This window comes from Scyliorhinus torazame, chromosome 17 (assembly GCF_047496885.1).
Source record: "Scyliorhinus torazame isolate Kashiwa2021f chromosome 17, sScyTor2.1, whole genome shotgun sequence".
NCBI classification, from domain to species: Eukaryota; Metazoa; Chordata; class Chondrichthyes; order Carcharhiniformes; family Scyliorhinidae; genus Scyliorhinus; species Scyliorhinus torazame.
In genome coordinates, this window is record NC_092723.1 from 34,197,224 (window position 1) to 34,210,292 (window position 13,069).

A 13,069-nucleotide genomic window follows, 5' to 3' on the forward strand; every position below is an offset into this window, starting at 1 on the left:
ATGGGGTTTCCCATTGTGGGGCTGCCTGCGCCGTTGGGGAACCCACGGGCTGCCGGCAAAACGGAGCATCCCGCCGGCGGAGAATCCAGCCCAAGATCATTGATACACCACCTCAAATTATTTCATTTTGTGTTTGATCCCCGTTTTTGTTATTTTAAGACCTTCTATGTCATGCTGCCAAACATCCACATCCTCCCATTCAGTGACCCAAGAAATGGAGCAGAGCATCTCTTTCTGGGTGGTTATCAGTGTTGGTCTCAACCTGGCTAGTATGTGAGGGAGTCATTCTTCAGTCTCCCATTGATTAATCATTCAGTGGAAATTGAAGACACAGCTTAATATGACAAACATAGTAACAGTTTCAGGCAGGCGAGGACCTTCGGTCCATCCAGACCATCTAGCCACAGCATTTCATCTTGATTAATCTCGAACCTCAGGGAGTTGATTAATGGGTGCAAATCTATTTAACTTTCTGCTGTGTGGTATACACCTGAGCTACTCTGGTAGTTACAAAGAAAATATCATTTTTCCCGCACTCACTAATGGGATTATTTACAAATATGAGATACTGGTATTGTTTTTTCATTTTCATCTGATAACAGTCTGAATATTTGACTATTCTCTGATTTGTATCTTCCACATGTAGGATTGATCAGCCTTGTCCCAAAGGATGGTGGGGGAATCCTATCTGTGGGCCCTGTAACTGTGATACAAGCAACGGATTTGATGCTGACTGTAACAAGACCTCAGGAGAATGCAGGTGCAAGGTGAAGAATGAGGTCTAAGATATTAAAGTCTGACAGTCCAACATTCGGGAAATCATTTCACTCAACCATTTGCTGCAAACTAAATTTCCCTCATTACTTCTAGCACAGGGTTTGTGTTCAATAATAATTACCTTCAGTGAGAAGAATAATATATTGGGTAGGACTCAAACGTTTAAAATTTATAGTAAACTTCCAATTTCCTATTGGTTCCCAGACCAAATGTTTACCCAATATTGAGCTGTACATTTGAAACTGTCTTCTTTTTTGGGGTAGATATTGTACTGGGCTTGTCAATCCACTAGAACTGTAGATATGGGAATCATGGTGGTGATTGTGTTTGATCCACAGTATGCAAATCTAACGAAGACATTCGGAGAAAGGAAAAGTGAAAGAAATGGCCACATGTAGACTGTGGCCGGAATTTTCCGGCCGTTCCCGCTTGCGGGATCTTGTCGCGCTGACTGCGATCCCCACCGTGGGTTTCCCACTGGCGATGGGGTGCATAGAACGGGAAACGGCATTGCCAGCAGTGGGATCAGAAGATCCTGCTTCCAGCCAATGGTGGGCCACATCCACTGCCACGAAACACACCATGGGAGGGCAGGGAAAATCAGCCCCCAGTTTTTGTGAATCTAGCTGGTCTGATACCCACGGCAAGCAATTTTGCACCGTGGGGGGGGGGGGGGGGGGGGGTGCAAACAGACCCTTGCCCCTTATTTGCATATGTAAAGGCCACCACCTCCAACAATACAGCACCATCTCAGCAATTATTAGGGTACCTGAGCAGACCCCAACCTTTGTTAGAATACTGGATGAACACCCCAAATAATTTTACAATTTGTAAAACTGAGGAAAGGCTACTTCACCCCAGGACTGATGACTCTGACCAAAAAGTTAAAATAATCTTGAATTCAAACACAGAGTTAACCACATTAACATCAGAGAAAATAGCTTTACAATTATCAGTTAAGCAGTTCTTAAATAAAAGGAAAAGCTTGAACTTAACTATATACAGCTGCTACAAATCCAATTAAACCACCCAAAACAGTCCACCTGTCACATGTAAATAAAGTTAACACAACAGGTTTACTTGCGGCCTTCTATGTAGATACTTTTAGAGAGAGACCCTTTCAAGACCACATCGAGTACATTTCGGTTTTGTCAGACTCAAATCTTTTTTTAAAAATGTTTCCAATTAAGTGGCAATTTCATATGGCCAATCCACCGACCCGACACATCTTTGAGTTGTGGGGGTGAGTCCCACGCAGATATGGGGAGAATATGCAAACTCCACATAGGCAGTGACCCGGGACTCGGACCGAGCCTGGGTCCTCAACGCCAGAGGCAGCAGTGTTAACCACTGCACCACCATGCCACTCGTCAGACTCAACTCTTATGGCAAACTGCTGTTCAACTTGAAATATTCTGGCAGACTGCAAAACTACAGACAGACTTCCTGTTAATTATATCATCTAGATCCCACTAAGATGTCACATGACCTGCCTAGCTTGGACAAAATGCAGTCCCTCAAATTATCTTTACCCCAGGGAACCATCCAAAATATAAACAATGTTCCATTAGCACTTTATCTGTAACCAAGTAGGTGATTGGAAGGAATGATTACCTCACTCTTCTATGACACTTTAATTAGAGAGACAGTCTGGGTACCTTAACCTAGATCCTTCACTGATATTACAGCAATGGATATATTCCTTAACCCAGGATATTAAAACATTACTACAACTGATATAAAATATAATATATATATGACAATTTCACACATTCATTACACAATGCACAACATAATTATGTACCCAGGTCCAAGTGCGGGGTTTGAAACCAAAACCATCTCACTCAAAGTTAAATGCCAGAGTTGTCACTTGAGATTCAGATATTCTGAAGATAAAAGAGTGAAGTTGGAACTGTTTTTTATTCTCTTGGAACGGATTCCTCTGAACCTGGAAATTATGGGATTGCATGCTGGTCATCACAAACCAGCATATCAGTATAGTTTGTACAGTAGAATTTTAGTAAAGGTGTTTAGAAATGAAGGATCAAAACTATTTGTTCATTATGGTCCATGTCAGGGTAACCAGGGTTTACCCCAAATGTGTGTTGGGGAATCCCCCCCCACCCACCCACAGAAGTTTCCAAGTAAAGTTTGCACAGCAATGCCTGTGAAGTGTCACATTCCTATGGAAACTCTCCACCCCCACAGGACTCTTCCCCCACCACTCCCATGAGAACCTCCCTTCCCGATTCCTTTAGGCACAGTTTGGGAATAATGATGTTTGAAGTTTAATATCTGAAATTTATTCTAAATTTATTGTTTGGCTGTTACAGTGCAGTGTCCGGTGTTACAAATCACTGAACCTTCTTAGAATGGATAGTCGAGGTGTCAGGATCAGTCCAAAAATCAGTCCAAACATGGAGACGCATTGCCACAGACCAAATAAGACCTCTCAACAATGTGTTTGTCAACCACCTGTAGAAAAAAAATCAATTAAAATGAGAGGAATTATAGAATCATAGGATCCCTTCAGTGCAGAAGAAAGCCATTTGCCCCATTGAGTCTGCATCATCCTCTGAAAGAGCACACCATCCAGGTCCACTACCCCACCCTATCCAGGTCCACCATCCAGGTCCACTCTCACGCCCTATCCCCGTAACCCAATCTAACCTACACATCTTTGGCCACTAATGGGCAATTTTAACATGGCCAACCTACCTAACCTGCACATCTTTGGACTGTGGGAGGAAACCGGAGCACCCGGAGCAAACTCACACAGACACGGGAGAACGTGCAAACTCCGCACACACAGTCACCGAGGCCAGAATTGAACCCGGGTCCCTGGCACTGTGAGGCAGCAGTGCTAACCACTATGCCCACATGTCGAAGAACATTGGATATTTTTAAATGCTTATGTTAAACTATTCCTGTCGCTTATTTCATTTTTATCGTCATGTTAGACCACCTATTAGATCCCCTGGAAATGTAGTTAAACGCACATCTCCAATAACATTAATTGAGTAGAGCTTTGATAAATTACTGAAGAATTTTTTTTTACATAAAGCGCTTTGCTTCCTTGAGAATATGCTCCGTGAATGGTAAATACTTATCTCTCAATCGTTTCAAAAACTTGATACTATGTTGTTTTTGAAACTATTCATTTTCTATTTATTTCCACCTTCAGTTATTTTGTGCAATCCCGTCTTCAAGCAGCTGTGGAGTAGTTTGGGACTGTTGAATTGAATAGCTGGGGAATGCTTAGTTTTTCTTAGTGGTCAGTGTAACTGCTCCATTGTCTATTGAGTGAAATGAAGGTGATAAATATAGACATATATAAAAAATATATATATATTCGTATATATATTTCACATAGTAAAATATTTCAAGGCATTTCACAGTGTTATCAACAAAATTTAACATCAGACTACATCAGATATTAGGATTGGTAACCTATGCTTGGTCAAGGAAGTAGGTTTTAAGGAGCATTTTAAGGAAGAAAAAAGAGGTTGAGTGATTTTGGGAGCAAATTTAGAGCCTGGGGCCTTGACAGCTGAAAGGTACCCGCTGAATTATCCACAGTTCCACTAAGTGGTAGAATACAGCTTGACACCCATATTTTCCCACCTTCCTGTCAAAATCTTTCCAAATACAAGAAGGCTAACACAGCAACTCATTATGGGACACCTTTGTTTGTCTCGCAGAGACCAAATCAGGAGTGATATTAATGAAAGCTTAGAAACTGGTTACCGACCACAGTGGACGGTCTGCGCTCAAAATATCAAGAGAGAAAATAAAGAAAAGGGGAAATACAGGAAGTAAATCTGTGCTTCAACTTTTAGTGTTGGTTACACAGTTATAAAGTGATCATTCATAATTATATTTAGGAAAACTATTACTGGCCACCAGGCAACAATGCCTGCTACCCGTGTGACTGTTACTCAATTGGTTCGCTTGCTCGCTCGTGCGATATGGAGACAGGACGGTGCCAATGTAAACCTGGTGTGATTGGACGGCAGTGCGATCGCTGTGACAATCCTTTTGCAGAAGTATTCACCAATGGCTGTGAAGGTGAGTTTATGTGGAATTAGATTTTGGCCTGGTACAGATTTAAGTGCAATTTAAAAAATAAAATAAAATAATATTCAGAAACAAAGTTTGAATTGGGCAACCATTAATCTTAGTTGGTATTCAGTGCTGGTGAAAATATAGCTACAGAGTACTGTACAGTGCGCATTTTGATATTTCCCTTTTCATAATAAATTATGACCGTATGTTACAAAATGTGAAAGGTATCCCACATTTGAGTTGTATATAATTCTGACAAGGACTATTCTTTGCTTTGCCGGCTTGTCTTTGTGATATGATACTTTGTAACAGGACCACAGTACTTACTACTAGCTTTGTGAAACTTATATTAATTTCACTGTTTAATGAATTGGATCCGATGAGGTACTGGTCTCAATTGTACGGCCATAGACTTTCTGTGGGACTTCAAACTAAAACTTGTGGTGATTTGAGAGCTATTTCAGCACAGCTCCCTCTACAGAGATCCGTGACGCTGTGTGACAAGCAGCTGTGTACCGCCTAACCAATCAGTTTGACAATTTTTTAATGTACAGAGTCCAAAACAGGAAGCGTAGGTTAGAATATTTAATTCAATGCCAAATAATGTACAGAAGTGAAATAAACAAAGAGAAAGAATGGGTTAAAAGGGATAGATATTTTTTTAAAAGACAAAGAAAAATCTTTAATTTGTTTTATTTTCTTAAAATCTCCTCCAATCATGAAAAGATGAAGGAATGCAACGCCACACTTGTAAAATTTATTTTCAATGCCAGAGAGGTGGTTGGAAATAATATCACGCCTGTTAAAAATTTACTTGGCCTGAATGGAGGGGCCCCACAACTTTTTCTGGTGTTTTTAGTGGGTACCTATTGCCTAATTGCCCCCACTTCATGCAATTTGATGTATTTCAATGGTGCATTGAATAAGTGTGACTAGTATGCAGAAACGCTGATGTGGGGTAATATCAGCCTATATCCAGCTGTGGTTATGGGAATAACTAATTGATGTAATAGACTGGTAATTTATTTTTATTTTTTGTACAGCTTTAACAATATCCTGCAGTTTACATCTGTTTATTTTCCCTTCAGTGATTTATGACAGTTGCCCACGAGCCATGGAGGCAGAAATCTGGTGGCGTAGAACCAAGTTTGGACTCCCTGCTGCAATGCCTTGTCCCAAAGGATCAATGGGTAATGTTATTATTACACTTTCATAAGTCTTCAAAATATTTCCTTGTTAGTCACCTGGAACAATTTAATCTGGCTCCGTTGATGAGACACATTATAAAGTTGTTGCTGAATGACACCAGAGGTGAGGAATGGCTTTCATTTAAACGGTCGTGAAATGCTGAGCTTCTAGGCTCTCCTTTGTGGTTTCCTTTAACTGGCTGTTAAATAAATGAAGAAAGAAAGATATCATCCATGAAATTGAGAGGACAATCTATAACCTATCTCATTGGGGGTGGGACATTAAAAATTAATCACTGGGGAAATGCTTAATTTCTTCTCCCGTTGCATTGTTGTAACTTGGACAGGGAGCCCTGTTTGTATGTGCAAGCAAGAGTCTTTGTCAGGATGGCAGTAAAAGTCAGTGGTGCAGGAGAAACCCTTATCCATGTAGAAACCAATAACTTGTAAAGAAAGGAATCCTCAAACGATCCTAACAGAAGGAACTGATGGACAAACCTTCACCTTTTAAAACGTTTATTGTAACAATTGAAACAAAAATCACCATAAAATAAGCATATGTTAACAGAGAAACAATGGCCACGTTTCACTGTTTGGGAGAATATGGGCTGAATTCTCCATCGTTGGGACTCTCCGTTTTGCTGGCAGCCTGGGGGTTTCTCGACGGTGTGGGGCTGCCCCACAATGGGAAACCCGATTGACCAGTCGGCAAAACGGAGAATCCTGATGGCATGCCACACCAGAAATCTGGTGCGGCGGGACGGAGAAACACGCCCTATGTTCTCCTGCCGGAGTAGAATCATTCCTGGTCTGGCTTGGCACTAGGAGCATTGCCCAGGAACGATTCCCTCTGCCTTGATTTGATTTGATTTATTGTCCCATGTACCAAAATACAGTGAAAAGTATTTTTCTGCGGCCAAGAGAACGTACACAGTATGTGCATAGTAGACGAAAAAAGAATAATCGACAGAGTACATTGACAAATGGTACATCGACAGTGATTGTTTACAGTGCAGAACAAGGGGCCAAAGAAAGTAAATACATAAGCAAGAGCAGCATAGGGCGTCGTGAATAGTGTTCTTACAGGGAACAGATCAGTCCAAGGGAGAGTCGTTGAGGAGTCTACGGGAAGAAACTGGTCCTATGTCTGAATGTGTAGGTCTTTAGACTTCTGTATCTTCTGCCCGATGGAAGGGTCTGGAAGAAGGCAATGCCTGGGTGGGAGGGGTCTCTGATAATGCTGTCTGTCTTCCTGAGGCAGCGGGGGCTGTATGCAGAATCAATGTGGGGGTGGCAAGCTTTCTTGCGATCTTGGGGCGAGCAGTTGCCATGATGCAGCCGGAAAGGATGATCTCTATGGCACATCTGTAGAAGTTTGTGAGAGTCGATGCAGACATGCCAAATTTCTTTAGCTTCCATAGGAAGTAGAGACGTTGTTGGGCTTTCTTGACTGTTACATCAACGTACGTGGACCAGGAAAGACTGATGGTGATTGTGACCTCCAGGAGCTTAAAGCTTGCCATGCAAATCTATTTATGGTGGGGAGCACCTGTGATTTCGTTCCGAATCCCACTTTTAAGCGGGCAGCTTGGTACCAAGGTCCGATGGCAAGCCCCCCTCATTCTCACAATGCAAATCTTTCCCCCTCGACAAGTAACTCATCCTACAACCATGGGAAATGCCCTCCCTCACAACACGCACACATAAGGGTCAACCAACACCCCCCACGCTAAACTCCCATTGGTGCCCCCCATCCCATATCAGGGGCGAAATTCTCCCCCAACGGCGCGATGTCCGCCGACTGGCGCCAATCAGACGGGCATCGCGCCGGCCCAAAGGTGCGGAATGCTCCGCATCTTTGGGGGCCGAGTCCCAACATTGAGGGGCTAGGCCGGCGGCGGAGGGATTTCCGCCCCGCCAGCTGGCGGAAATGGTGTTTGTTGCCCCGCCAGCTGGCGGAAATGGCGTTTGTTGCCCCGCCAGCTGGCGCGGAAATGCGGCGCATGCGCGGGTGCATCAGCGGCCGCCGACAGTTTCCCACGCATGCGCAGAGGGGAGAGTCTCTTCCGCCTCCGCCATGGTGGAGGCCGTGGCGGAGGCGGAAGGGAAAGAGTGCCCCCACGGCACAGGCCCGCCCGCGGATCGGTGGGCCCCGATCGCGGGCCAGGCCACCGTGGGGGCACCCCCCGGGGTCAGATCGCCCCGCGCCCCCCCCCAGGACCCCGGAGCCCGCCCACGCCGCCTTGTCCCGCCAGTAAATACCAGCTTTGATTTACGCCGGCGGGACAGGCAATTTCTGGGCGGGACTTCGGCCCATCCGGGCCGGAGAATTGAGCGGGGGGTCCCGCCAACCGGCGCGGCCCGATCCCGCCCCCGCCCAATCTCCGGTACCGGAGACTTCGGCGAGGGCGGGATTCACGACAGCCAACGGCCATTCTCCGACCCGGCGGGGGGTCGGAGAATGATGCCCCAGAGACCACCTCATCAAACTCCCACACATCAGACTCCATCCCATATCTGAAAGACCCCCCCTCCCATATCAGAGTATTTTACTGAAATGGATGCAGAAATATCTAGAATCATTCAACTTGGGGAATAAATATGCAAACTATATCCAGTTAAGCTGGGGAAGCGTCGTAAAGCTCAGCACCTATTATCCGACTCTATCCAGTAGGTAAAATGACAGTGAAGTGATTTAAGTGTTCCATTCGGGTTAGGTGCTTGAGCTATTACACACAATGATTTTGATGGTACCTGTCATCCACCTATCTCTGTGCTAAACACTGCACTTGGCAAACTCTGAGATGCTGTATTTTCTTTCTACAGGAACAGGAATCCGACACTGTGATGAACACAGGGGCTGGCTACCTCCTGATCTCTTTAACTGTACCACCAATACCTTTGCAGAGCTGAAAACCTTTGTAAGTTTCAGTAGGAAAATAGATCAAGGGTTGAAATGAGCAAGGTGCTGAATTTTTGCAGTTCCTTCCAATGGACATAACTCTTGAAAAGTTTTTATGATTCTACTTTTGTAATATGCTCCTTTCTTGAAGCAGTACTCTGCAGAATCTTCACCTTCTCATAAAACAGCAGAGGAACTTCTGAAATTATAGTTGCATTTATTTGAAAAGCCTTAACTTTACATAATTGCCTCATTCCATGTTCTTACACCCCTTTAAATGCTAGGTTATAATGTGTCTGTAGTTAGAATTTGCCAGGTGATCATTTGTCTTCTGTGAGGTTTAAAAAGAGGAGCAATTTTAAAATTGTAACTGGTGACCTGTTCATATTACACAATTAATCAACATGGTTAGACTCAATCTTAATGTGTGACCATCCATAATTAATGCTTATCACTGAGGAAAGTGAAATAATGAGATGTTACGGTGATTAGATTAGAAACTTTATATTCAGAATAAATTGAATACTTATATTAAATATTAATTTCCCAGACGTAACATGCTTTAATATATCTCTTTTTCTTTTTGATGCTTAATTTCGTTTCTGGACGATGAAAGGACAATTCAATATTTTGCACTCGACTACAACTACTGAATGCTTCTCATTTCCTTTTACCTTCCTCTTTCTCTCTTCTGATTGTCATAGTTAACGCCAGAGTGAAAAATAATGACTCCGAAATGGGCGACGCGCGGCACAGTGGCTAGCACTGCTGCCGACGGCACTGAGGACCCCGGTTCGAATCCCGACCCTGGGTCACTGTCCGTGTGGAGTTTGTACATTCTCCCCATGTCTGCATGGGCCTCACCCACACAACCCAAAGATGTTCAGGTTAGGTGGCTTGGCCACGCTAAATTGCACCTTAATTGGAAAAAAAAATAATTGGGCACACTAAATTTTAGAAAAAATAATGACTCCGGAAAGATTTCATTTTGGACCTCCCTTTTCACCAATAACAAAGCTGGTCCCTGAATTTCAGTAACTTAAATATGTGCAATTTCATGGATGTTGAGAGGTTTTGTCATTTTCTCAGGATATGTCTTTTGTGCAGGCTGATAAATTGCAACGAAATGAAACTTTGCTGGATATGGGAAAATCCAAGAAAATTGCCCTAATGTTGCGGAACGCCACTCAGCACACAGATGAATATTTTGGCAGCGATGTAAAGATAGCGTACCATATGACCTCAAAAATCTTAGAATTTGAGAATACGCAGCGGGGATTTGACTTGACTGCAACCCAGGATGTACAGTTCACAGAGGTAAAGAAGTTTAGGATACTTGGAGATTCTTAATGCAGTTCACAGGTCATTGAACCACATCTTGTGCAGTCGCTTTCCGTCATCAAGTGTTGAGGCCTACTCAGTGTTTGGTGTTCTGGGAGTCCTCATAGTGCATCTCCCAGGTTCAGAGCCATAAAGAGTATGGCAGTGATGCAACTCGTTAAGGCCCCAATTTCTACCTAAATTAGGGGCAAGCATCATAACTTTGGAGCACCTGGGTACTGCTACAGACACGTGGATACTTTTGGTGAGTGTTTCAAGGGAGGTATTTCAAGAGAGGCTGTTTAGCATAGGGCTAAATCGCTGGCTTTGAAAGCAGACCAAGGCAGGCCAGCAGCACGGTTCAATTCCCGTAACAGCCTCCCCGAACAGGCGCCGGAATGTGGCGACTAGGGGCTTTTCTCAGTAACGTCATTTGAAGCCTACTTGTGACAATAAGCGATTTTCATTTCATTTCATTTCATTTCAATGGATGGGATCCATTATTCAATGCCTGTCTTCTCTGTAGGCCAGGATTGTACATGGTTGGAGTAGGCGCGTGCGCAGCCCAACAATGCATGAAATCACAAGAGAAGGCGTAAGGCGCGCATCTTGACATCATTGCGCACTTGTGTGATATTCCGTTTGGCGGGCGTGCTCGGGAGTCCGAGGTGCTCCTGCCAACAGTTAAGTGGTGATTAACTCCATTAAGGAGTCAAATAAAATTAATTTTATGTGGTACGTCCACTCTTATGGTTGGCAGGTGGGTTAATCAGCCAGGCAGCTTTACATTTTTCCTTTAACCTCAATCCAGGGCGGGTTGAAATGTCTGGGATGCAATTTCTTTTTTATCCAATCCTTAAAGTTACAGAGTGGACAGCGCAAACCCTTAATCCATCTCATTGCTTGCTCCAAAAACCAATTCAAATTCAAAATTGAAGCCAATTCAGGGTCTCCGCAAGAGAGACATAGAAGATTCAAGCTGACAAGAAAAGGCATTGCGCCACATCTTGGGCTTGATCTCATGCTTGGTCTTAGCCAAAAGGCCGAGAAGTAACGGGGCGTGATTTAATTATTTTTTTAAATTGGGGCACTGTATACTTCTGTCAGACGTTGGACTGTTCTCCACAGATACAGTTTGCTGCATTATTTTAATCACTTTTAATTTGTAAAGGCCTACAGCTCCCAGAGACGACAACGCAGAAGCTGCCCACCTTGAGGGAGGCCAATAGAAGCGCCAGCCCGCACCCTACCTTTTCAAACCACTCACCCTCTTCCCACCCACCCCGGCTGCGCCAAACCTTTCTCAGTATGGGTTTCACACTGGCTGCCATTAATTGGCCAGCCAGCATGAAATTGGTGCCGGGCTGCAATTGCGGGTGGGAGCAGATATCGCATCCGTTTCCAGTCCCACCCTCCAGTGTGCCTCTGACGGACATGCGCAAGATTCTGACCCATCAAAACCATTTTTGATTGAAGTTCTCCAGCCCCTTGGCATCTGTTACACAGTAAATGTAGTAAGCATTTTGCATAAGCCATTTCAAAGCAAAACAAAATGAAGCATTGCTTTAACATCAGCTACCAATTCTTGAACATGACCATCTTGAAGTCTCAGTTATTGAGATTAACAGTGCGCACTTCCGTGCCGGGATTCTCCCCTACCCGGCGGGGCGGGGGGTCCCGGCGAGATGGAGTGGCGGAAACCACTCCTGCGTCGGGCCGCCCCAAAGTGCACCGTTAGGGGCCAAACCCTCACCATGAGGGGCTAGGCCCGCACCGGAGTGGTTTCCGCTCCACCGGCTGGCGTGGAAGGCCTTTGGCGCCACGCCAGCCGGGGCCGAAAAGACTTTGTCGGCCGGCGGAAGTCCGGGCATGCGCGGGTGCGTCCGCGGCTGCTGACGTCATCCCCGCGCATGTGCAGCGGGGGGGGGGGGGGGGGGGGATCTCTTCCACGTCGGCCTGGTGAATGCTATGGCCGAGGCGGAGGGAAAAATGTGCCCCACGGCACAGGCCCGCCCGCGGATCTGTGGGCCCCGATCGCGGGCCAGGCCACCATGGGGGCACGACGCCGAGGACCCGGGTTCGATCCCAGTTCCGGGTCACTGTCCATGTGGAGTTTGCACATTCTCCCCATGTCAGCTTGGGTCTCACCCCCACAACCCAAAAAGATGTGCAGGGTAGGTGAATTGGCCATATCTTTTTATTAAAATAGAAACAAGGCCAAATGGTACAAACACTAATTTTGTGTTGGAGAAACAGGGTACCCTCCCCTCAGTACCAACTTACGGGGAGGGAAAAGGATTCCAGTCGATCTTCTGCACAGCTCCTAAGCTCCCTGTCGAGGAATTGAACCTTAGTCTCCCGCGTGACAGGTGGGGATATTAACGCTAAATTGCCCCTTAATAGGAAACAAAAAGGAATTGGGTACTCTAAATTAAAACAAATACTTAAAAGTAAAGCGATGAAGAGAGGAATTTCAGTAAATCTTGAGATTTTTGCAGACACTGTCCTGCCAAGAAGACCGATCTTTGCATGATTCTTCCTGATGTTTTTACAATGTTGACCTGTCACCAGTTTGGTTTGTTACTCCCCTGCTTCATATCCTTCTTTGAGAAAGAGAGGCACCATGTACCATGCCTTTTCCTATGCTGCTGTGTGGCCAGCCAGCAGAAAGCAATGGAATGGTCTGCAATGATTCATCCTCTTGTTTTTTTAATGTCCTTTCCCATTGAGATAGGGGCACCTTTTGACAGCAGGACCAGAAAGGATCCTTCGATAGCAGAACCTGAGAGGGCATTCAGAGCGGTAAATTTACATGCCT

At 44.8% G+C, this 13,069-nt stretch overlaps 1 protein-coding gene across 5 annotated transcripts in view; it reads left to right on the top strand.

The window, feature by feature from the left end:
• celsr2 (cadherin, EGF LAG seven-pass G-type receptor 2) overlaps nt 1–13,069 on the top strand; it is a 430,851-nt gene that overhangs the window by 352,220 nt on the left and 65,562 nt on the right. For all 5 annotated transcript variants that reach the window (XM_072480304.1, XM_072480305.1, XM_072480307.1 and 2 more), the window contains exons 14-18: nt 647–767; nt 4,662–4,845; nt 5,931–6,032; nt 8,856–8,950; nt 10,039–10,248. In XM_072480304.1, coding sequence (XP_072336405.1) covers nt 647–767; nt 4,662–4,845; nt 5,931–6,032; nt 8,856–8,950; nt 10,039–10,248 — 712 coding nt within the window. The remainder of the gene's footprint in view (nt 1–646; nt 768–4,661; nt 4,846–5,930; nt 6,033–8,855; nt 8,951–10,038; nt 10,249–13,069) is intronic.